Source organism: Balearica regulorum, chromosome 28 (assembly GCF_011004875.1).
Source record: "Balearica regulorum gibbericeps isolate bBalReg1 chromosome 28, bBalReg1.pri, whole genome shotgun sequence".
Classification (NCBI taxonomy): Eukaryota; Metazoa; Chordata; class Aves; order Gruiformes; family Gruidae; genus Balearica; species Balearica regulorum.
Window position 1 is genome coordinate 3,061,757 of NC_046211.1, and position 24,079 is coordinate 3,085,835.

A 24,079-nucleotide genomic window follows, 5' to 3' on the forward strand; every position below is an offset into this window, starting at 1 on the left:
CCCGTGTCCCCACGCGTGTCGGTACCGCGCGGGGACGGCGCGCTCGTCGCCCGCGGGGCTCGGCTCCGGGGACCGGCAGTGCCCTCTGCAGGCGACCGCGGCCGGGCCGCGATGACCGCCCGGTCCTTCCTGCCACGCCGCCGGCCCGGCTGAGACGGGCCTGGCGGCTCCGCGGCCCCCGCCCGAGCCCGGTCCCGCCGTGTCCCCGCGGGCAGGAGGTGAGCGTGGGCCGCGCCGTCGGGGCCGTCCCCGGTGGAGCGGGCGGGGAGGGGGGGTGGGGGTGGTGGTGGCACCGGGAGCGCAGCCGCGGGCACCGAGGGCTCCGGTACCGACATAGCGCGGTGACTACGGATAGCGGCGGCCCGTGGGGGCGGGCGGGGGCTCCGCGGGGGAACGGCGCGGCCGTGGGAGGCCGGTTTCGGGCCGGTGGGCGGCGGGGCCGGGAGCGGGTGGCGGCGGCGGCGCGGAGGGGATTTTTCTGCAGCTTGCCCTCCCGCCCCGCCGCCGCCCCCGCGGGAGCCCGGAGCCCGGCGGGTCGGTGCCCGTGGCGTGGCCGGGCAGGGGATGGGCGGGAGGCGGCCGGACCGGCGGAGGAGGGCGGGGGGGGGGCGATGCAGGTGCACGGCCGGTCGGTCGGTCGGTCGGTGCTGGAGGTGGAGATGGGACCGGGGGCCGGGGGGGGGGGGGGCGAGGCAGGTGGACGGGCGGCCGGAGATGGGGGAAGCGGAGTAACGAGGCCCGGGGAGGGAACGGGCGGGTGGGGCGAGGCGCGGCGGCAGGTGCCCGGTACCGGGGCCCGGCGGGCGGAGGGGATGGGGGGGGGGGGGAGCTGGAGCGGTGCCCCCCGGCGCGGCCCGGCTGACATAACGTCTGCGCGGGGCGGTGTTTGCCTTGGCAGCCCGCGGCGGCGGCGGCTCACACTTTCCGCCAGCGCCGGGCAGCGGCCGGGCTCTGAGTCAGGAGCCGGGGGGGGGTGGGGGGGGTGTGGGGGGGGGGCCCGGGGTGAGGCGAGGTGAGCCCCGGGCCGGGCCGGGCCGCGCCGCCGCCGCTGCTGCCTCCCGGGGGCCGGCGGTGGCCAAACAGGTTGCGCGGGGTCCCCGCCCAGGCACCTGCGGAGGGGCCGCTCCGGGGGGGGCCGCGGCCGCCGCGCCCTGCCCCAGCGCCGCCGGGACCGGGGAGAGGCGGGGGGGGGGGGGGGACGGACACACACGGCACAGGCGCTGCCCCGCCGCGCCCCTCCGCAGCCCCGGTTCCCCGGTTCCCCGTGCCCGGCTCTCCATCCACCCGCACGCCCGGTTCCCCGTGCCCGCTTCTCCATTCACCCCCACGATGCCCGGTTCTCCATCCGCACCGTGCCCGGTTCTCCACAGTCGTCCCCCCCCTCCACCCTCCCCTCGGTGCCCGCTCTCCCGGTGCCCGGTTCTCCATGCCCGGTTCTCCATCTCTCCCCCGGTGCCTGGTTCTCGGTGCCCGGTTCTCCATTTCCCCCCCCCCCCCCACCTCCGTGTCCGCTTCCCCCGCCCTCCCGTGCCCGCGGGGCGGAGCGGAGCGGGGCGGGCCGGTCGCGGGGCTCAGCGGCCGCAACGGGCGGGGCGCACTCGGCGCCTGGCACCGGGCGAGGCGAGGCGCCGGCGGGGCCGTACCGGGCTCCACCCCCATCCCCGGGCTCGGTCCCGTTAATCCCCGCCATCCCGCGCCTCTGACTCAGCTCTTCCCCCCCCCCCACACCCCCCCGTGCACCCCCGGTCCCGCGTGGGGGGGCTCCGCGCGGCCCCCGCCCTCCCGTGAGGAGAGGGGGGGGTGGTAGTGTGTGTGTGTGTGTGTGTGTGTGTGTGGCGGGGCTGATGGACGGCCCATCCCACCAATAGAAAGCCGGAGCGCCGGCGCGTTGCCCAATGAGCGGGGAAGGGGCGGGCGCTTCCTGGAGCCCCGGCGGCGGCGGCGGCGGCAGCGGCGGTGGGGGGGGGGGGTGGGGGGGGGGTGGGGGGTACGGGCGGGGCGCGGCGACGGCAGGTGAAGGCGGAGGCGGGGCCGCGGCCCCGGGACCGGCCCGTAGCTCGGGCGGGGCGGGCAGGTGAGTTTGTGGTTGTATTGGGTTAGCGGCGGGTGGGAGTAGAACGGATTCACCGACGGGGTTTATACTGGAGGTACCGACCGACCGGTAACGGTTACCGGTACGGCTGATCGGTTTTGTCAACCCGGTTACGGTGAGTCGCGTGGAGCCGGGATGCTACCGGCGGCGGGCGGGTACGGTCGGGGCGAGGAGCAACCCACCCCCCCACCCACACCCCCCCCCCGCTCCCGGCGCACGGGAACCGTGCGCCGGGAGCGGGGGGGGGGGTGGGTGGGTGGGGGGTGGGTTGCTCCTCGCCCCGACCGGGGAGGTCACGCGTGGGCTGTTCCCGATCCCTCTGTACGGGGCTGCGGGAAACCGGTGCCAACGGGCAGGTCCCCGGCGCCTCCCGGAGCGGTTGCCAAACCGGAGTCTAGTTGCGGTGCCGCCATCCAACCGGGATCTCCCGTGGGTTCTCCCCACGGGTGACTGGGTGCTGCTGTAGTCTCACAGCACTTCCCGATCCGACGAGCGGCTCGGCTCGTAGTCACGGGTGCACGGGGCTGGTACGGCACTGCCGGGGCAGGGAGGCGGTTCGGGAGGTCCCGGTTGTGCCGGTGCCGGTAGAGGGGCGAACGGAGGGTGGGTGTCCCCGTGTCCCGGTACGCTGCCGCCGTGCCAGCGATCTACCGGGCCCGGCACTCTGGCGACAACGGTGGGGTGTCTTGCTGCTGACTGCTGGCGAGGGTCCGCACGCGGGTGCCCACCGGGCCCTGGTAGCTTGGTAGCACCCGTCGAGCACCGGTGGACTCTGCCCCCTGCGCACCCAGCCCTGCCGTACCTGTCCCGTCCCCCCCCGGGTGGCTGCCCCCAGCCGGCTGTTTGCCCGGGGCGGGGTGCGGTATTTACCCTCCTGCCGCGGCCCACACCGGAGGAGAGCTGCCGTCTTGGGCCGCAGCTGCCCTTGACCCCGGTTTGCTTTCACCGAGCAAGGGGACGTGGCGCCAGGTTTGGCGTGGGGTGAGTCTCGGCGTGCCTCGGTTTGCCCCGCCGCAACCAGGCTGGTTGGGTTGGGGGGCACCCCGGGATCCCCCAGTGCCGGCGGAGGCGCGCGGCAGCTGCCGGCGACTCGAGGCCGGTGATGCCGGTGCCGGGTGCGGAGGGAGGGGCTGGACGCAGGAATTCGAAGTGGGTGCGTGGAGAAGGGGAAGCTGCGGGGCAGGGGAGGGTGCGGGGCAGTGGGGGGCTCGCTGGGGCCGGGGGTGCCCTTGCTGGGGCCAGGGGTGCCCTTGCTGGGGCCAGGGGTGCCCGGCGGGTGTAGCCCCAGGGCCTGGGAACGGGGAGGTGACCAGCGGGTGGGGGGGGATGTCGGCGGTGGGTCCTGGGGACCCGCTGAGGCCACCTGCCCGGGCACAGGCTGGCCAGCCCCCCTTGCTGGCAGCGCTGCCGTGCTGAGCCCGAGGCCGTGGCAGCGCGGCTCTGCCAGCTGGTGATGGGCACCCTCGGTGCACACGTGGCACGAGCGCGACAGGCCTGAGCGCGGCGGGGGCGGGCAGTGGGCGCTTCGGGGGGTGCGGGGCCAGCGTGGCCCCCGCGCCCCGGCCCTCGAGGGGTGGCCGCTGCCCCGCGCGCAGAGCAGGAACTTCTCCTTCGGGGCCAGCGGCGGATGATGAAACCACGGAGAAATCTCTCCTGGCAGCGCGCGGGCTGCTGGCGGGAGCCCCCGGGAGCCCGCGCTCCCCCTGCGCAGCCGCCGCCGCCTTTCCATGGTAACCCCACCGCGGGAGCCGGCGGGGTGCTGGCGGGGGAGGCTGCCCCGTCTGGGGGAATTGGCGCCCGCCCGGCTCCCCGTGGCAGCGCTGGCGTCCCCGACATGCCCCAGGAACTGCGTGTCCACACCCCAGCGAGCCCCGGGGCGGCTGGAGGACCCGGCGAGGGGCTGGGCTGAGACCCGTCAAACTCGCTTCGTGCCAGGGAGGTGACGCTTGGGTGGCCGTGCAGGCAGCGGGGGAGGTGGCCGTGCCCAGCGCCGCAGCCGGTGACCTTCAGTGTGCCTGGTGCTCGGCCACGCTCCGCGTCTGGGGATGGGTGGCCGCTTTGCGTGCGTGCCGGCGCAGCGAGAGCCGCGGGGCCGGGGTGCCCCGTGCCCCTGGGGCTGGTGGCGTGACTCGGTGGGGCCGTGGGCGGGCGGGGGGACCGAGCCATGGCGAGGGAAAATGAAAGCAGGTGATGCGGAAGGAGAAGTAGGTCAGGCGAGCGCTGGCCTCTCCCGGCAGCCTCGGCTGCACTGCGTGCTCTGCTCTGCCCCGGCTGTCCCCGCCGTGTCCCCGGGCCCCATGGGCAGCAGCTGGAGGGGGCGGTGAGTACGGGGTCCTGCTGCTGGGCGCCGGGTCCCAGGCAGGGTGGGTGCCAGGTGCTGCCTGCCCTGGGTGCCAGCGGGCTCTGGAACGTGGCCGGGCTGGCTGGCACGCGGTGGGGACGGCAGCGCCCCGGCAATTTTGCTTTGGTTCCCCTGCCGCAAGTATCCCCAGGGATACGCGGCTGGGGACCGTGGTGAGGATGGGCAGGAGGATGCTCCGCTTCTGGCTCGCGCCGGGGCCAAGGAGGGGAGGGGATTCCCATCCTGCTGGGGCTGTGCCAACCCAACCGGCGCGGTGGGGACATCCCGGTGGGGCTCAGGGACAGCCCCGCGTGCCACAGCGGGGCTCCGCGGCCAGCTGCCCCCAGCGCCGCTCCGCCGCAGGGCTGAGGGGCCGGGGCCGTCGCCCTCCCCACGGCGCGGGGCTGGCCAGGGTCTTGCTCGTGGCTCTGCGCGGGTCGGGGAGGCCGCGGCGGGCATGGCCCCCGCTGGCAGCACTACGTGGGCTCGGGGGGGATTAGAGCCGCCTGCCCCCTCCTTCTCTCCCCCGGGATCAGCCGTGGGCAGCGGGGAGCTGGCAGCAGGCAGCTGCCGTGGGGGCGGAAGCTGGGCTATTTCGGGGGGTGTGGAGGGGGGGCCGTGGGCTGGCACTGTCCTTGCCGAGTGACCCCACCGGGACCGCCCCGGTGCCAGGATGGAGCGTCGGGACCTGTCCTGCGCCATCTCCGGCTGGTGGTGCTCAGTCCCTGGGGTGCTGTGAGGATAGGGACCCCACGGGAGGGAGGAGATGCCACCAGCCTGGGGGGGGCCCCCAGGGCCGTGCAGCGCGGTGGGACCCGGGGGTCTGGCCGCCCTCCAAGGGCCTCCCGTGACTGTGTGCTGCGGAGCGAGCAGCACTGGAGCCAGCTCACCCTGGGGCCGGCAAGTGGGACCAGCTGCGGGCAAGCCTGCCTGTGCCAGGCTGAGGGCTGGCAGAGCCTCATCCTGCTGCCACCAGCACCCCTGTGCCAGGACCGGGCTGCTGGGGTGCCCACGGGCAGCCACGTCTTGCTCCATCCCAGTGGTGTCCCGGGCAGGGCTGGGCTGTGCCAGCCGGGGTGCAGCAGGATGTGCGGCTCCGCCGTGCCCCTCTGGGTGCTGGCAGGGGTGACCTGGGCACCGGCCAGGCTTGGAGCCCCTCCGAGTGTCCCTGGTTGCTGGGGGACCTGCGGGTGGGTTTCACCCTGCGCTGGGGTGATCAAACGTGGGGTTTGCTGTTGAACAGTTCCTTCCTGTTCCCTGAGCTCCATTTCGGCAACCTCTTCCTTCCTTCCTTTCCTTCCTTCCTTTCCTTCCTTCCTTTCCTTCCTTCCTTTCCTTCCTTCCTTTCCTTCCTTCCTTTCCTTCCTTCCTTTCCTTCTCTCCTTCCTTCTCTCCTTCCTTCTCTCCTTCCTTCTCTCCTTCCTTCTCTCCTTCCTTCTCTCCTTCCTTCTCTCCTTCCTTTCCTCCTTCCTTTCCTTCCTCCCTCTCATCCCTTTCCTTCCCTCTGCCTGCTCCTGCCTGCGCGTGGCCCCGCTCCAGGGCTGTCATGGCGGGGGGCAGCGGGGGACAGCGGGGGCCAGCCTGTGTCCAGCCTCACGTGGCCTCTCCCTGGGGGTGACGGTGCTCGCAGCGGGGAGCCACCCCCGGGGGTGACCCACAGAGGCCACACACCCACAGCCTCATCTCTTCTGACCACCCGTGGGTGAGCAGGTGGCCGTGGGACGCCATGTCCTGGCAGGTCGGGGTCCCCCTGCGTCGGGACGTGGTGCGGGGTATGAGGATGCCCGTGGCTGGGGCACCCATCCTGCCGTCGGGAGAGGGGCTGGTGCCGTGTGGGAGCCGGGATGCTGCCGGAGCCCGTTCCGGCTGCGTGCGGAACGGGGCCACGTCCCGTCGCTGCTGACACTGGCCGGGGTGCCGCTGGCCAAGGCAAGGACGGAGCGCGGAGGAGGATGGACGAAGGTCAGCCCATCCTCCCCAAACACCAGCCCCTCCGCGGCCTGGTCCCCCCGGGGTGGGCACCCTCGGTGCCCCCCGGCCGGGGCGAGCAGCAGTTTGTGGCCGGCGCGGGCGCGTGGGTGGTTGCGACACCCCCAGGGTGGGGGGGACGTGGTGACTCACCCCAGCGGGGCCTGGCCACCAGCGGGAACCCTGAGTCAGGGCTGCGTGCCCATGCTGTGCCCCTCCCTGCCCGCCTCGCCCACCTTATCTCCCGCCCTTAGCACCTGGCACACCTGGGCCAGGGGGGGCTGGCGCCGTTCCCCTCCTTTATGGGGAGCAAAGGGCAGGCAAAGGGTTGGCAGGCAGGTGCCGCGTCCCTCCCTCCCAGGGACGCTGGCCCGTAGCCGTGCCCCCCGCCGAGGTGGCCGGCGAGCCCCGAGCGTCGTGGCGGTGTGGCGGGCAAGGCTGCCTGCAATGCCGCTGCTTCCCGGCCGCGTGCTGCCCGCAGCTCCGGGCGTCGGGCTGACCCACGGTGGCACGCTGGTCCCTGCCCGCCACACGGTCCCCGGTGACGGGGGAGGCGGGATGCCATGCCAGGGTGTGCTGGCCCGCACGGGCGAGATGCCGGCGCGGCCTCTGCCCGCCTGCCGTCCCCGCTGCCCGTCTGTGTGGTCGGGCTCTTGCACAACCTGGCTCTTTCCGCGAACGTTGCTGGGGACGGAGGCCACCTCCCCGCCCGGCTGCGCGGCCGCGCTGGCGCGGGGCTCTTCCCCTTTCTGCCAGGCCTCGTGCCACTGGCAGCACCGGCATGGCTGCCCGGAGCCTGCCCAGGGCCGTGCCGGGGCGCTGTGTCGGGGCTGCCCCCCAGCCCCACCGCAGCGCCCCGGCACGGCCCCGGCCGAGCTGGTGTGGGCGGCCGGGGTGGATGCTGGGTGCCGGCCGTGGGGTGTGGGGAGCGCTCTCCAGGCTGCTAATTGCTGTTTAGCTGGGGACACGGAGGGTGTAATTACGGGGGGGGATTGCGCGAACCTGCAGCCGGCCCCGGGGGGCTGTGGGGGGACGGCGGGGGGGCCGTGGCCCACGGAGGCCCCCGCCTGGGCAGCGGAGGGGACCAGGCAATGCGGTTCGGCTGGGGCCGTCCCGAAGCCCCCCCGCCCGGATCGTCCTGCGTCCCCTGTGTCGGGACCCGCTCCGGGGGCAGAGCGGGACGTGCATCTGCAGGGCTGGGGGGCGGCTCCAGGCCTGGCCAGGCAGGCCACGGCACGCCGCGCAGAGCCCAGCCCTGCAGTGGCAGCCCCGCTCCCGCCGAGCGCAGGTGCCTTCCCGGCTCGGCCGGGCCAGCAGCGGCCGGCGGTGAGCGCCCAGCACCCAGCGCCCAGCGCCCTGCCTTGGGGCGGCGGGAGGGCGAGGGCCTGTCCGACGCCTCGGCGCGGGGGGCTGGGGCAGGTGGCGGGGAAGCGATGCCGGTGGCGGGGAGGGGATGCCCGCGGCACGGTGCGCCCGTCCTGCCGGCGCTGGGAATTTCCTCCCACGGGAGGGGGCCGGGGGATGCCCCCTGCCCTGTTCCGGGTTGGTGCCCCGCGGCACGGCGCCGGCCGCAAAGGGTTAATGCCGTGTGTGTTCTGGGAAGCGGGGCTGGGAGGTGCGTGACCCGGGGTGTGGGCGTCGACTCCTTTTGAGGTGGGATCCTGCGCTCAAGTGCAGCGGGGAGCGGGGCCAAGTTCACACAGCACCCTGCCTTCCCCTCCCTGCCGCTCGCGGGCCGCCGACCCGGCCGCGGCGCAGCACCGAGCCACGCCGGGACACGCACCAGGTGAGCCGCGCGCCCACCCCGCCGCCGCCAGCCGTTGTGGCGGAGAAGGTGCTGGGGCGGCGGGGAGCCGGTGCGGTACCACCGGGCACGGGGAGGGCTGGGTGCAGCTGTTCCGGCACCGGCCGGGAGGCTGCCGGGATGCTGGTGTCGCCTGAGCCCTGCACCGCCCTCGCTGCCGGTGGGATGGGACGGGACGGGATGGGAAGGGACGGGACGGGTGGCGAGGTTTGGGTCACCGCAGCCTGGCAGAACAGGGCCTGCAGCCTGCGGCGGTGATGCCAAGCAGCCGGACGCACCTCTTGCCTTGCCCAGGTGACAGGGAAGGTTTCGGCAGTGGGAGGGGGCCGTGATGCCAGCACGGGGCCGGCGGGTAGGGTGCCGGCACCGGGGCTCAACTAGGCCAGCGGCCGCTTGTCTCTGCTGCAGGTGCCGGGGTTGGTGCCGGGGACGCCGCCGGTCCTGCAGCCGCCTGCTCCGCCGTGGTAGGGCTGCCCGTGCCCAACCTCCAGCCTGGCTGTTGTGCTGGGCTGGCACCGGGCCCCGGGAGCTGTGCCGGGCAGCGCCGGCCGGGCGCGGGGGCAGACCGAGGCCGCGGCACTCAGACCCCCTTCCTCAGTGCCGGTAGCTGCCATGCCTTGGCCTCGGCACACGGCCGTGCCTGCGAAGCACTCGAGGTGCCTGGGGACTGGGAGCTCTCCGGGTGACACTGTGGGCGCGAGGAGCCAGACGAGGCCGGGAGGCCGTGGTGGTGCCGTGGGGCTCGCTCCCTGGCGCCGTGGAGCGGGGGGGGTCTGTTTATCCTCTTCTCTCTTCAAACCATTTCCTTTCGGCTCTGCTTGCTGTTTTCTTCTTCTTTCAAAGAGCGGGACCGCTTCCCCCGGCTGCCTCCCCTCCAGCACCGGGACCCCCGGCACGTGCCCCCTTCAGGGCCGCCAGCCCAGCCGGACCCCGGCCCGCCGCCTTCCCTGCTGCGGGGGGGGGGGGGGGGGGGCAGAGGGGCCGCGCAGCCCCCCCCGTCCCACAGCCATGCCACCCCCCTGCCCCGCGGCGGCTGGGGCCGGGACCACCGCTGCTCCCTGCCGGCTTCGGGCAGGGCAGTGGGTGGGTGGGGGTGATGCACAGCCCGGACACCGGGGTCCCTTCCCGGCTCCCAACGGAGGGGGGGGCCCCTGCGGGGCGAGGGGCCGGGGCCCGGTCGGTGGCTGGCGCCGCGCTCCCCTTCCTGGGTGACTCATTCTCCCCAGTGCGGCTGTGAAGTCCCTCGACAGCGTTTGCGACTCTTGTGACCGAAAGCGGCAGCGCTCGGCAGCAGCCCAGGGTGGGGGCTGAGCTCCCCAGGACCCCTGCCCCCCTTTCCCATGGGGAAGCAGGTGGGGGAACCCCCCCCCAGGCACCCCTACCACCCCACATCTCCCACCATTCCCAAGCCAGGACCAGTGCCCGGCACAGGTTGGCACCCTGCCCGCGTGCAGGGTGCCGTCCCGGCTTGGCGGCGCGGAACGCAGCCCATCCCGTGCAGGGTGGGTGCTGCGGGGCCAGACCTGCACCCCGCTGCGTACGGCTGCGTTGGGACGGCCAGAGCCCCGGGGCGGCAGGGGTTGGCAGGTGAACGGGGCCGGCCGTGGTTGCGCCAGGTGGCGCGGGCCGGCGGCGGGATGTCAGGGTGACCTGGGCAGGCATTGTTCCCACTGCCGCCCGCCCCGGCATGGGAGCCAGCTCAGCGTGGGGAGCAACCCCCCCCCCCCTTTCCCTGGCCCCGTGCGGCTGCCGCAGCCGAAACGGGCCCGGCCGCAGGCATTGACGTAACCGAGAAAGCCCTGGCGCGGCAGGGGCGCGGGCATTGCCGCAGGCCCCCTCCCCGGCCCGTGTCCCCCGCGCCATCGTCTCTGGCGCTGGCCAGGGAGCGCCAGGGGGTTGGGGGCGGCTCCGGCACCCTCACACCTCGTCCCCCCCCGTTTCCTTATCGCTGCTGTGATCTCCTCGATGGCAGCACCCGCTCAGCATGTGACTTCGCTCCAGCGGGGAGGATGCGCGGGGGGGCGGGGGGTGTCGGGGAAGAAGCCGTAACGGGCGGTTTGGTGCGATGGAAAATCCCCCTCCTGCCACCGCCTCGCCCCCGCCCAGCCCCATGCCTTCGGCCGCAGGCATCCGGCCCCGTGGCCGCTTCACGGGGGTCCTGACTCCCTTGCCGGGCTGAGCCGAGCCGGCACAGCGAGCTCTGTGGCACCGGCAGCGCCAAGAGTGCTCCCACCTGCACCGCGGCACGGTGAAGCCGGTGGCCGTGCCTGTTCCTCGGAGCACCCTGCCAACCGCCGGGGTACGGCTGGGGCCTCGGCTGCTGCACTGGGCCCGGGCACCCCCTGGTAGAGGAGCCCCCACACGGGCACGTGCCAGCGGGTGCCGTCCCTGGCCCTGGGTGCAGGAAGAGCCCTGCGAGCACCCTGCGCCCGGGTGTCTCGTGGGGCCGGGGGTGTCACGGGGATCGGGGGGACAAGGGGCTGCCATCGGGGTTTGGCTGGGGCTGGCAGCGATGGAGGATTCGGGTACCACCCCATCCCGGGACCGCCGCCTGTGACAGCCACGGGGGTCCGCGAGGCTCCGGGGTGCCCTTGGCGGGCGCTGCGTCCCTGTCACCCCCCCCCCAGGTGCCCGAGCCGCGGTGCGGGGCGCTCGCCTCCCCTAATCCTGCCCCAACGGCTAATCCTGCCTAATCCAACCGGGGGCTGTCGCTGCCTGTTGGCTCCCGGGGCCCTGATGGCTTAATCGCCCCTAATCCACTCGCCCCCGCGCCGGCGGGCAGCGGGGACCCTGGCCACTGGCAGGATGGGCTCCTGGCAAGGGGTGGGGGGTGGCCATGGGCACTCGGCACTGGCGCCGGCATCCCGGGCGGTCGGCACTGCCCAGCTCCCAGTTTCAGGGGCGGCTGCTGCCTGCCCTGCCGGTCGGGCCTGCTCGGCAGCGGCTGGGGCGGCTCCGCAGCCGGTTGCTCCGGGGCCGTTCCCAGCCGCCTGCCGAGGCAGCCCCAGCTGGCGGCTGCCCAAGCACAGGGAGCGGCCGGCGCGGGGATGGGCCCCTGCGCCGGGGGCTGCCGGCCGCGCCGCCCCTCCGCGGGCAAGAGGGGGCACGTCCCCTGCGCCTGCCGACGGCGCAGCGTGGCTTGGCACGGGTTGGCACGGCGTGGCGGGGTTCAGTTCGGATGGGCCCGGCGCGGCTCGCCGTGGCCTGGTGCGGCTTGGCGATGTCCAGTGCCACATGCCACCGTCTGCCATAGTTCGGCTCGGCTCAGCATGGTGCGGCATGGTTCTGGTAGCACCGGGAGCCTGGACGTGGCAGTGTCGTGTGCCCGCCTCTGCCTTCCCAAGGGTGCGGGCAGGGCTGCTGGGACCTCTCAACCCAGTGTCACCCAGCAGCCCCGGTGTCACCCAGCAGCCCCGGTGTCACTCAGCAGCACCGGACGGCCAGGAGGGCATCACCCATGGCTGGGCACTGGGTTGCGGCGCCAGAGCTGCCGCTGCTGCCTGTAACCTGCCTGTGGGTCGGGCAGGCAGCAGGCAGTGGGGTCCCTCTTCCCACAGCTCCATCACCCGCCCGTGCCGGCTCCGTGGGGATGCACGGGTCCCAGGTGTGGCACCGCGGGGACCCCAGGTGCCAGTGCCGGCAGTGCCAGGTTTACGGCTGAGGCCAAGCCCTGCCAGCCGCAGCGTGGGAAAGGCCCAGCTCGCGCAGGCAGGGCTTGGCTGGGCGAGGAGCGGCCCTGGGCTGGGGCAAAGGGGGAGGGAGGGGGCCGAGCCCCCACCGGGAGCGGGGGCAGGAACCGGCGGCGCGGGTGCTGATCCTAATCTGCAGTGGCAGGAAGCGTGGCCCCCGTTCCCAGCCCGGCTGGGCTCTGCGGGGCGGCCCCCGGCCCTCGGGGCCCTCTTCCCGGCACTCGCCCGCCCACCCATGCCCGCCGCCGGCGAGGCCCGCGTTCCCAGGACGGGGCTGCCGGGAGCCGGCGGCTGCGCCCGGCCGTGCCGGGGGGCCGGGGGGGTGGGTGGGCTGGCGCAGGAAGCGCCGCGCCTCGGCGCCGTTCAAAGGCACCGCGCTGAGATTTTCCCCCTTTGCTGTGGTGGCGCGGGGGGCGGCGCGGGTGGCTGGGCGCCGGTGGCGGAGGAAGCACAGGGGGCTGCGGCGGGGGGCCTGCCGCCCGCCGACCTCAGCACGGGGAGGGGGGGGAGGTGAGGGCAGCCCCCCGCACCCCCAGCCTGCCCCGGTTTGGCGTCCCACCAAAACCCCGGTCCCCGGCGCTGCCGCCACCGCCGAGCCCCGTGCGCCAGAGGTTTCCTCGCACCCCGGTTTCACGGCAGAGCTGACGCTTCGGCCGTGGCGTTTCCTCTGAGCGCCGTCTTTCGGCTGGTTCCCGTGCCGGTCGGCGAACATCCCGTCCTTCCCGCAGGTGAGGACGATGGCCAGCCCGGAGGACGACCTCATCGGCATCCCCTTCCCCGAGCACAGCAGCGAGCTGCTGAGCTGCCTGAATGAGCAGCGGCAGCTGGGCCTGCTCTGCGACGTCACCATCAAGACGCAGGGGCTGGAGTACCGCACCCACCGCGCCGTCCTGGCCGCCTCCAGCCTCTACTTCAAGAAGCTCTTTGCCGGGCCGGGGCCGGGGCAGGAGGTCTGCGAGCTGGACTTCGTGGGGCCGGAGGCGCTTGGCGCGCTGCTGGAGTTCGCCTACACGGCCACGCTCACCATCAGCAGCGCCAACATGGGCGAGGTGCTGCGCGCCGCCCGGCTGCTGGAGATCCCCTGCGTGATCGCTGCCTGCGTGGAGATCCTGCAGGGCAGCGGGATGGAGGCGCCCGGCCCCGACGACGGCGACTGCGAGCGCGCCCGCCGCTACCTGGAGGCTTTCGCCACCCTCCCCGAGGGCGAGGCGCCCGCCCCGCCGCCCCCCCGCCCCGCCGCCCGCCGCAGCAAGAAGACCCGCAAGTTCCTGCAAGCCCGCGGCGCCCGGCTCAACAACCACGCCGAGGAGCCGCCCGCCGAGGCCAAGGGCTGCGGCAGCCCCCCGCCGCCCCCCCGGCCTCCCTCGCCCCCGCTGCCCGAGGGGCTGCCGCTGCCCTACGAGAGCTTCGAGCTCCCCGAGGAGGAGGAGCTGCCCCCGCACCCCTTCCCCTTCCCCTACCAGCCCCCCCTGTCCCCCGAGGAGGCCGCCTCCGACGAGGACGCCATCGACCCCGACCTGATGGCGTACCTGAGCTCGCTGCACCACGAGTCGCTGGCGCCGGGGCTGGATACGCCTGACAAGCTGGTGCGCAAACGCCGCTCGCAGATGCCCCAGGAGTGTCCCGTCTGCCACAAGGTCATCCACGGCGCCGGCAAGCTGCCCCGCCACATGCGCACGCACACGGGCGAGAAACCCTTTGCCTGCCAGGTCTGCGGGGTCCGCTTCACACGGTGAGTGCTGCCGGACGGACCCTCCCTGCCTGACGGGTACCCGACGGCATCCCCCACGGCACCTCCCCTGCCAGTGCCAGGCCGCGTCCCCGGCACGGTGCCGCGCAGGTCCGCGGGGTCCTCTGCACCGCGTGAGTGCTGCCCGATGGACCCTCCCTGCCTGCCGCGCAGGGTGCCCGGCAGCATCCCCCGCGGCAACTCCGCTGCCAGTGCCTGGCCGCGTCCCGGGCACGGTGCCGCGCGGGTCTGGGGGCTCTCCTGCACCGCGTGAGTGCTGCCGGCCCGGCCCTCCCTGCCTTCCGCCCAGGGTACCCGGCAGCATCCCCCGGCACGGCTCCCCTGCTGGCACCTGCCTCCATCCCTACGGCGCTGCCACGCAGGGACCCATTTCCCACCACCGCTGGTGCCGCAGCGATCCCCGTGCGCCCCAGCCGGGCAGCCGGGACACGGTCCCCCACCCCAGCGCAGCACCCAGCCCCACCGCGCCTTGCAGAGCACCCCTTGCCACGCGCCCCTGCCGCGCATCCCCGCTGAGGGACCGCCGGCACCGTCCCCTTCCCTACCACGGCCAAGTGGCCACTTCCCTAGGGATGCCGGCCGCCCCGTGCCGACATCTGCCTGTACCCCCCCCCCCAGGAACGACAAGCTGAAGATCCACATGCGCAAGCACACGGGCGAGCGGCCCTACTCCTGCCAGCGCTGCAGCGCCCGCTTCCTGCACAGCTACGACCTGAAGAACCACATGCACCTGCACACGGGCGCCCGGCCCTACGAGTGCTACCTCTGCCACAAGGCCTTCGCCAAGGACGACCACCTCCAGCGGCACCTCAAGGGCCAGAACTGCCTGGAGGTGCGGACCCGCCGCCGCCGCCGCGACGAGCCGCCCCCGCCGCCCGCCGGCCCTCCCGGCCTCGACCTCTCCAACGGGCGGCTGGAGGGTCTGCGCCTTTCCATCGCCCGTTACTGGGATCCGGGACAGCCCAAGGAGGAGGAAGAGGAGCCAGAGGGCGAGGAAGGGCCGCAGCCAGATGACGCCGTGCCGGTGGAGACGGCGTAGGGCCGCTGCGACCGCGGGTGCCGTGCCGAGCCGTGCCGTGCCCACCGGGGTTTCTGTTCCCGTTTATCCCGTCACGGTTCGTTCCCAGTTATGCAAAGGGGGAAACTCCCCCCTGGCCGATTTGCACAATGGGGTGGGGGGGGGGGGTCCCCGCCACCCCCCGCCGTGCCCGGGTCCCTCCCGTTGTGCCCGGGGCGGCGGAGCCCCGGCGGGGGCGGGGGGGGGGGGGGGGCGGGGGGGGGGGGAAGCGGGACCGCGGTGTCTCCCCCTCCCCCCCCCCCCAAGCCCCCCCCTTCCGTGGATGCTCCCCCATCCCAGCGGGGCCGGGACCGCGCGGGGGCGCCCACGGACGAGCCCCCCCCCCCCGCCCCTCCCCCCCCGCCCCTCCCCCGCCAACCGGGGCGGGGCAGGCAGTGCGCCCCCTAGCGGCCCCGCCCGCGCTCTGCCCGGTTGGCGGGGGGGGGGGGGGGTGGGGGTGTCCCGCCGCCCCGCGCTGTACATAGCTTGTCGTGTCCCCCGTGTCCCCGTGTCCCCCCCCCCCCGTCCCGAGCAGCCCCTCCCCGGCGAGCCCCCCTCGCCCCTGCACTCCCGGCTGCTTTCTCTTGGTTGCACTATTCGGGTGAGCCCACCCGGGTGCGGGGCAGCCCCGGCCCCCGCCCGACCCCCCCCCCAAACCCACCCCTGCCCTGTGGGACCCCCCTCCCCGGGGTGGCCGGGCCCCAGCTGTCACCCCTCTGCCCTTTGCACATGCCCCCCCCCCCCCCCACACACCACCCCCCCCAGGGCGCAGCCCTCCCGGGGGAGCAGGGGACCGGCACTATTTGCCTAAAATAAGAGTTTATCTATATTTAAAAAGATGATGTAATATATTCCCCCCCCCCCCCTCCGGCCCCTCCGCTGCTGCCCGCCAGCGCTGCCCGGCCCCCGCGCGTCTGTCCCTTGCCATGGGGTGCCGGGAGGGGTGATGGGGATGAGGGGCTCGGCTCCGTCGTGGCTTTAAAGTGCCTTATGGTGAACTTGAAATTTTCGGCTACTTGAACCTCTCTGGTGTCAGGAACCAAATGAATAATCGGCGGGCGGCCGCCCCCCCGCCCCGCCGGGTCGCCTCTGTCTGTCTGTCTGTCTGTTTGTGTTTGTTTTTTTAAACGAAGGCTGCTTGGTAATAAACGGAGAAGCAGGGACCCCCCCGCGCCTGGCTGTCTGTCCGCCCTGCGCCCCCTCCCCGGGCTGCGGGCACCACGGGGCTGGGGGGCATCGAGGGGCTGCGGGCACCGTGGGGCTGGGGACACCACAGGGACAGGGGCACCGTGGGGCCGGGGGCACCGTCACGGGGCTGGGGGCATCGTCACGGGGCCGGGGGCATCGTCACGGGGTCGGGACTCCCACGGGGTGCCAGTCGCCAGCTCAGGGCACCAGGACGCTGGCGCCTCAAGTGCTTTATTCAGCAGCCCCTCCCCACTCGTGCTGGCGGCTCCCGGCTTCCACCGCGCTGCTGGGGCTCCAGCCACGTCCGCGCAGCCTGGCCCCACGTCCTCGCCGCCGCGTGGCACCGTCCTGCCGTCACCGGGCCCTGCCCTTGCTGCCGGGCGGCCGCAGGGCCATCACCTCCTCCAGCTCGCTGCCGCTGCTCTCGAGATGCTCCTGGTAGCCGAAGTCCAGACTGGGGCGGGGGGGGGGGGGGGGGAAAGGTTGGTGTCAGGGACTGGTACCCCCAAATGCCCGGGTGGGGGGGGGGGGCTGGGGACATCGCCGCCCCCATCGCCAGCCCTCACCTGGAGAGCGAGCTGTCCTCGTCGTCCACGCCGCTGCCGCCCCCATCGCTCTCCCCGCTCTCCTCCTCCTTCAGCTGGGCGCGCAGCCGGGCTGCCAGCTCAGGGGGCAGTCGCCGGCCGCCCCCCCGGCCCCCCGCCACTTCTCGGATGCGTTGTCGCAACAGCCGCCCTTGCTCCTGTCCCCGCAGCGCCCGCGCAGCACCCAGCCACAGCTCCACTGTCTCCTCATCGCTGGAGTCCCTGCAGAGACAGGGCAGGGGGGTGGGCTGCAGCCCCTACAGCCCCCCAGGCTCCGGTGTGCTCCCGGCACCCTCCTGCTCACATCTCCTCGTCCCCGGTGTCGCGGTAGCTCAGGGGGCCCATGCAGACGGAGCAGACGTTGCTCAGGGTTTGGTGGCAATCGCTGCAATACAGCCCTGGGAAAAACGGGGCCGTGAGACAGGTGGGAGATTTTGGGGGGGGGGGGGGGGTGTTCCCAGTCTGAGGGGGGGCTCCTACCTTTGCAGGCAGGCGTGATGCACGTGATGAAGTCTGGCTGCTCCGCCATCCCGCAGGCCAGGCACTGCTTCTGCTGAATGCCCAGGAACCGAGCCAGGCGGGCAACGGCAGGCAGCCTGCAGGCAGGGAGCCGATGCTCCGTGGGGCAACGCCACCGCCGGGGATGTGCGGCAAGGGCCTTTGCCGCAGACCCCCCCCCCCCACAGGGGTGGCGTTGCCCTTTTGCAATGCCCAGCGAGGCGTTTATGGGGTTGGGATGGCTCCAACCCCACGGATGCATCCCCCAGGGGAGCTTACCGGGCGGTGAGGAAGAGGAGCAGGTTGCCCTGCCCGGCATCGGCCGTGCGCCGCGTGACGGCTTGGCGCAGGGCACGTGCCAGCCCTGCCCGCCGTGCCAGGATGGTGCTGTGGAGGAAGGACGTGCGCTCCTGGCACGGCGGGGATGGGGTGAGGGCAGGCGGCTGCCGAGGAGGTGCGGGGAGGTGTGTGTGTGGGGGGGGGGGTGTCTCACCTGCTCGCGGCGTGGGTAGTAGGCGGCACACACCACCCGGCGCAGGCGTGCCACGTGGCTGCCGAAGATGGCGATGAAGAGGCAGACGCCATACAGGATTCCTGGTGGGAAAAGGACGAGTCACACAGGGGCGACCCCCCCCCTCGCACCCCTTCACCCACTCAGCACGCCGAGGGCGCAGCATCCCCGGTCACCCATGCTGAGGTAGGTGCTGTAGTCAGGCTCCACGGGCTGGAGGAGGCAGCGCTGGGAGAGCACCGAGACGTTGCCCTGCTGCAGCGCGTCGAAGGCAGACACCAAGTCCCGGAATATCTCACTGGTGTAGCCCGTCCCGTTGACGCTGACACCCATCACTGCCGGCGCTGTGGGGCGAGAAGCTCCATCTCGGGGAACAGGGCACCCCCAAATCCCCGGCCCTCAGCCAGCAGAGCACCCAAGGGTGCTGTTCTGGCACAGTGGGTGCTGCTTACCCCTGGCAACGATCTCCCCTTGCAGCTGGTGCCGGATGAGGTCGAGCAGCCAGAAGAGGCTGTAGTCGGCCAGGACGATGCTGAGCCCCAGCACCACGTGGCGCAGGACCCCCACCAGCTGCAGCCCGTACCGGCGCCGCTCCTGCTGCGACAGCCACGGCGCGGCTGGGCGGGCATGGGAGCGCCGTGAGGTCGCGCCGTGCCGGGACCCCTCGGCTCCCCACCGTGGGGGTCACCTGGGGGATGCCCCCAGGTGCGGGGCTGACCTGGGGGGATATAGCGGCCGCTCTCCCAGCCCGACAGGGGCAGCACGGTGGGTTTGCCCTGCTCCGCCCGCCGCAGGTCCAGCTCCACGAAGCGCCGTGTGATGTAAACGTTGTCGAAGGTGTCGTCCCGCAGGTACCGGTGATGGTACCGCAGCGCCCTGAGGACACGGGGGGGATGCCGGGCACCGGCATGCTGGGTCCCCATCCCCACGGGGGGCCGGAGCGGGACCCCAGCCCACTCACTGGATGTACATGTAGAGGATGGCAAAGAAGGAGATGTGTGTGAAGAGCCCCAGGACCCGGCGGGTGGGCTCCAGGCGCAGGCGCACGCCCTCCATGATGTCCAGGGCCACCTCCCCCAGGCTCTTGCTGGCGTTGAGGCTGATGTCGAAGTGGTGCACGGCTGAGATGTTGAACTCAAACTCCCGGCGGACGCGGTCCAGAGCGGCCCTGAGGGCTGCGGGAGTGACAAGGGGTCGTGCGGTGCTGGGGGTCGGGGTGAGAGCCGGGCGGGGGTAGAGGGAGGGCAGAGAGGGACCCCTGACCCCCCCGCCTGCGGCACCAGGATACTCACGGGTTGCAATTTTCCTCTTGAGGAAGGACTGGAGGTACTGCGGGATGATGCAGAAGAGGAGGCCAACTGCAGAGAAGGGGGGGGGGTATCTGCCAGAGTGGGGTCCCTGTGGTGGGCAGGGGTCTGCCCCGCTGCCCCCCCACACTGCAGAGGGGCAGGGACCCACGCACAGTTGGTCAGACCGCAGAGAGGCTTGAAGGTGATGATGATGTAGCAGAGGAAGAAGAGGAAGGGGACAGCGCGCTCGCAGTTGTCCTTGGCCTCGTTGAAGAGGCGCAGGCAGCGGCGGTACGGCGTGCCCAGCTCCTGGTTGCACACCTTGCCCATATTCGCCAGCCACAGCCAGACGTTGCGCAGGGCTCGGGCTGCGGGCAGGGAACAGGAGGTGTGGGGGGGGCGGGCAGGTTATGGGGACAGGGACAGACCCAAAGCAGGATGTGGGGGTGCCGGAGGCAGGGAGACCCTCGGGGACCCCCGCTCACCAACGTGGCTGACAGAGTCCATGATGGAGCGGAAGAACTTGCGGACGTGGTCGCCCACCACCTTGGCTTTCTGGGCGATGTCCTTGATTTTGGCCAGCACGGCTGTGGAGAGGGGGGATCCCTGACCCCGGGACCAGCCAGCGCTGCTGGGGCTTCCCCAGGAAGGGACCCCCCCAGCCCACCGCATCCCCCCAGCCCCTGCTCTCACTCAGCAGCGGCTCCCGGGCACGTTGCAGCCGTTCGGCCGTCTGGTTGAGGGCGAGCTCGGCCCCGCACGACAGCGACTCGGCGGCCCGGGAGAAGTTTTGCAGGATGTTGGTGCAGGGGCCCTGCACGGCCATGCCCAGCGCCAGCAGCAGCAGCAGCATCTTCCCCTCCTCTGTGGGGACGGGGATGTCCTGGGGCTCAGCTGGGACCCGGCACCCTGCCGGCACTCCCCCAGCTCCCCGCGGCAAGACCAACGGCTGCTTACTGGTGAAGATGTGGGGCAGCGATAGCAGCACGGTGACCCGCACCTTGGCAGAGAAGGCCATGCCCAGCCCCAGCCCCGCGCCCAGGCTGGCGGTGGTGACCAGGCAGTACCAGACGTTGTGACCCTGTGCCAGCAGCACCAGAGCCCCGTACAGGCTGGCCAGGGCTATGCCCAGCACGAAGCCGCCAGCGCTGCGAGCCAATTCCCGCGCCTCGCTTTCCTCCTCCGGCCGGCTCGTTTGCCGGGGCCGCCTGCCCCTGGACTGCGGTGCCGGGCTCTTCCCCCGGCCCCTCAGCCCTTGCAGGGCTCTACCGAGCCACGAAACCAGCCCCATGCCGGGCTGGGCTCTCCCAGGCTCCTGGTGCTCTCTCAGGCTCCAAGCGCGGGGATACGGCGCTCAGAACGGGTGGCTCACAATGCGCCCGTTCCAGCGGAGCATCCCACCGTCGTGGGTTCCAGGGGAGCGTCCCGCTGTTGCCAGGACGAAGCGCGGAGCCATGGAGTCCGTGGCGGCCCCTGAGCAAGAGCCCTCAGCTGGGACGGAGGCGCGTGGGAGGCAGAAACCGCCCAACACGAGTGAGATCCTCTCCCACCGCGTTCCCCGCCGGGGCTGCCCGTGGGCAGCAGGAGAGGGCAGGGCTGACGCCTCCCTCCCCGCCCAGCCCTGAAGCGAGCGGTGGTCTCGCTGCTGCCCGCCCCGTGCAGCCGGTTCCTTTGGAGCCGGCCGGACCAGTACCGCAGCAGCAAGTTCTTCCTGGGCACCAGCCTCGGGACCCTCCTTGGCCTCGGTGAGTGTGCCCTGGTGCTGGGCACGGTGGGGGCCGGTGGCACCGGGGGGTCAGGGCACGTTCGCCTGTGTTTCAGGGCTCTGCCAGCTCCTCATTGTCCCCATGAACATCACGGAGACGCGCAAGGTGCAGCTCTGCTGCGGGCTGGCGGGTGAGGATGGGGCCGGGAGAGGACTTGGGGGCCGGGGGGCCGTCGGGAGCCCCAGGGGGTTCTCTGCGGGACGGAGGGGACAGCTCTCTGCTCCCTGCAGGGGTGACCGCCTTGGGCTGGGCCACGTCCCCCCACTTTCGCTGTGCTAGCCTGCTCATGGCCCCCAAATTCCTGGGCAAGGAGGGTCGGGTCTACGTCCTCTCATTTGTCCTCGCTGCCATCTACAACGGTAGGGACCCCCCGTGTCCCTGTCCCCCCCCACCTCCGGCAGGGTCCTGAGGGCTGGCGGGGTCTGAGCCACCCCTGTCGGTGCCAGGGCCCGTGGCCAACGCCTGGCACAACCTGGAGGAGGTGGCGCGCTCGCTGGGCTGCGTGGCGGAGCTGCAGGTCAACCACAGCCGCCAGCTCTGGCGGGTGTCGACGGCGCCCATGCGCAGGGTGATGGAGGACATGGCGGTGAGGCGGGGGGGCCGGCGCGGGTGGCGGGGGGCCAGGGGGGGAGCGGGGCCAAGTCTTTGTGTCATCGCCGTTTCCCCCCCCACCCCCGCCATCTGGCAGCGGAGCGGGCAGACGCTGAGCACCGAGATGCAGAACATCTCGCGCGCCTTCGTGGGGCTGAACGAGGAGGTGGCCAGCGAGGCGGGGTACGACCTGCGGCAGCAGCAGCAGCAGCAGCAGCAGCAGCAGCACCCGGAGCCCCAGTCGGCCCCCAGCACCCAGCAGCTGTACGAGATGAAGACCAAACTGCGTTGCACCTGTAAGCGGGACGGGCAGGAGGCTGGCAGCACACAGTGCAGGCAGCTGCCGGCCAGGACATGGGGCTGCCGCAGCCCCCCTGCGCCGGCCTCGCAGGACACCCCAGATGGTGTCCGGGCCAGTGGGGCTGGGGACGCGTGGGCAGCTGAGGGCTCCTGCCCCCCAGATCTGATCGAGCTGGGCATGCAGCGCTGCCGGGACTGGTTCAACGACAAGCACGAGGCTTGCGTGGCACGAATCGTGGTGCCCCTCATCAGCCACCTCCTCTGCCTGCCCATGAAGTTCAAGTTCCTCTGCCACATTGTCCAGGGTGGGTGACGCGTGGGACCCCCCGTCCTGTCCTCCTTCAGTGGGGCGGTTCCAGCTCTGCCCCCTGCAGCCCCCTGGACGGCAGCTGCCGCCTGTGCCAGGGCGATGCCCGGGGGTCGCGGTTCTGCCGGCACCGTCCCCGCTCCATCCCCGCAGTCATGCACAGCTGGTGCTGGGACAAGATCCCGGTGGAGGGCAACTTTGGGCAGATGTATGACCTGGTGAACAACTCCGTCAGCAACCTCAGCCAGGAATTCAGCGCCAGCGTCGTCTTGCAGGTGGGTGCCCGTCCCCTCCGCCCAGGGCTGGGGTGGGGGCCGGGTCCTGCCCTGGCCCCACGGCCCCTCTGCTGCAGGAGGAGCACCGCGAGATGCTGATGGGTGCCAACATGTCAGCGGAGCAGCTGATGGAGGAGGTGACCTCGCACCTGCAGGAGCACAGTGCCCGCCTAGGCCAGGCCATCTCCTTCTTCCGCCTGCTGCTCTCCTGCACCTTCCTCCTCGTCTTCATCTCGTGAGCCCCGGGACGGAGGGATGAGGGGAGGGCACCCCTGTGCCAGCCGCAGGGCACAGAGGGGTGGGGGCTTCCTTTGGCAGCAGGTCTAAGGGCGGGGGTGAAGACAAGGGAGGGGTCCTGCGGGGCTGCACCCGGTCCCTTGCCTCCCCTGGACCCCCCCCCCCCCCCGCCAGGGCTTTCTCCTACACCAAGCGGTACTGCCAGGACATCTGCTTCGACAACCTCTACATCACCACCTACTTCCGCCAAATCGATGCCCGACGCAGAAAACAGGTGAGGGAGAAAAAGGGGTAGTGGGCAGCCCCCCACCCCCAGCGGGGGGTCCTGGGGGGCTGTGCTGAGCCGCCTCGCTCCCCGTCCCCCAGCACAAGCGGACGCTGCTGCCCCTGCGTCGGGCAGAGGTCTCGGCCGTCATCTTCCCGTGGCGCCTGGCTGTGCAGCAGCCCGAGCTGCAGAGCATGGTGAGGGGCTGGCGGGGGGCTGGGGGGCCGGGGGGGGGCCGGGGCCAGGGACCAGGCTGTGGCAGACCCCACTCCCCGCAGGCGCTGGAGCTGCTGGAGTGCATCCCACCCCTGCTCCTCCTCGTCCTCACCTGCGGCCTGGACCACGCGCTCTTCACCATGCTCAGCATCGTCCAGCAGCACTCCTTCGTGCAGTACTCTTTCCACAGTGAGCCCCCAGCCCCGTGGCCCCGCTGCGCCCCGCAGCAACGCAAGGGTGTCCCCCCCCACCACCCTCCACCCGCCTCCCCAGCCCTGCAGCCCACCTCACGTGCTCCCGGCCCGCAGGCAGCCACCACTTGGCCGTGCAGGTGACGGGCACGTCCCTGATGGCTCGGCTCCTGCGGAGCACCATCGGGGCCCTCAACACCTCCTCTGACACCCAGCTGGAGACGTCCAACATGGGTGAGTCCCCTCAGGGGATGGGACACCCCCCCCCCCCCCCCCAACTCCCTGGTCTGGCCGCCTCTGCCTGTGAGAGGGGCTGGGGGGTCTCCCCCAGCGAGCTCAGCGCTACCACGGGGTCCCCAGCCTGCCTGCCGCAGCCCCGGGGCATGACGAGGCAGCAGTACGTGCACAGCTGCCTGCCGCTGGCCGTGCTGGCGCTGCTCTGCCTGGGCCAGGTCTACACGTACCGCCTGCGCCGCGCCATCGCCGCCTTCTACTTCCCCAAGGTGAGCGGCAGCCCTGGCACGGCCTGGCCTGGCCTGGCCTGGCCTGGCCTGGTCTGGTCTGGGGGGCAGTTTTTGGGGTGGGCTGGTGCCCCCGCTCCCCCGGCCACCCCTCCCGGTCTTTGCTGGCACAGCGGGAGAAGAGCCGCGTGCTCTACCTCTACAACAAGCTGCTGCAGCAGCGGCACAGCTTTGTCCGGCGGCAGCAGAAGCGCATCGCCCGGCGGGCGCAGCAGCACCCGGGACTGGTGAGCAGGGACGGGACGGGACGGGCTGGGGGGGGGGGGGCTTCACTGTCCCCCGATCCCAGGTCTGTTCCCCCATGGGGGAGCTGCTCAGCCCACCACACGCGTCCCCGTCCCCACCGCAGGGGATGTTGCTGCTGAAGCGGTGCTGCCGGCTCTGGCCAAGCCTGCGCCGCTGGATGCGCCGGAGCTGCACGGTGTGCGGGGTACCCGAGACCCCCCGGGACCGGGTCTGCCCCGTGCCCGCCTGCGGCGCCCCGTACTGCAGGCAGTGCTGGAGGGAGGTGGGCAGAGCGTGCCTCGCCTGTGCCCCCGGGGACCGCGGCCTCTCCCAGGACAGCAGCGAGGAGGACGGGGGGTACGCGGCCTGAGGGCGCCCGGCAGTAAAGGCTGTGACCCCCCCTCCGGTGCGCGG

General features: G+C 72.8%; 3 protein-coding genes across 4 annotated transcripts; 2 read left to right on the forward strand and 1 right to left on the reverse strand.

The window, feature by feature from the left end:
• Window positions 1–108: 108 nt before the first annotated feature.
• Window positions 109–14,903, forward strand: ZBTB7B (zinc finger and BTB domain containing 7B). 2 transcript variants are annotated; one of them, XM_075737228.1, is made up of 3 exons: window positions 109–218; window positions 12,623–13,626; window positions 14,263–14,903. In XM_075737228.1, exons 2-3 carry the CDS (start codon window positions 12,632–12,634, stop codon window positions 14,681–14,683), a joined length of 1,416 nt encoding a protein of 471 aa, XP_075593343.1. In that variant the 5' UTR covers window positions 109–218; window positions 12,623–12,631; the 3' UTR covers window positions 14,684–14,903. The 2 variants fall into 2 exon arrangements, with proteins under 2 accessions (XP_075593343.1, XP_075593345.1); XM_075737230.1 differs by lacking the exon at window positions 109–218 and adding an exon at window positions 1,959–2,074.
• Window positions 14,904–16,125: 1,222 nt separating this feature from the next.
• On the reverse strand, window positions 16,126–20,611 carry DCST2 (DC-STAMP domain containing 2). The gene is given in 18 exon segments (XM_075736913.1): window positions 16,126–16,343; window positions 16,456–16,695; window positions 16,778–16,871; window positions 16,954–17,069; window positions 17,251–17,381; window positions 17,465–17,565; window positions 17,659–17,826; window positions 17,935–18,099; window positions 18,201–18,358; window positions 18,444–18,657; window positions 18,775–18,840; window positions 18,945–19,139; window positions 19,257–19,358; window positions 19,465–19,635; window positions 19,729–20,102; window positions 20,104–20,159; window positions 20,161–20,338; window positions 20,601–20,611. Coding segments are annotated over 18 exon segments (2,640 nt in total). The 3' UTR covers window positions 16,126–16,243.
• DCST1 (DC-STAMP domain containing 1) lies at window positions 20,551–24,035 on the forward strand. The gene is made up of 11 exons (XM_075736914.1): window positions 20,551–20,896; window positions 20,984–21,424; window positions 21,590–21,733; window positions 21,889–22,010; window positions 22,088–22,245; window positions 22,422–22,521; window positions 22,614–22,709; window positions 22,791–22,917; window positions 23,037–23,422; window positions 23,554–23,667; window positions 23,790–24,035. Exons 1-11 carry the CDS (start codon window positions 20,674–20,676, stop codon window positions 24,033–24,035), a joined length of 2,157 nt encoding a protein of 718 aa, XP_075593029.1. The 5' UTR covers window positions 20,551–20,673.
• The last annotated feature ends 44 nt before the right edge of the window (window positions 24,036–24,079 follow it).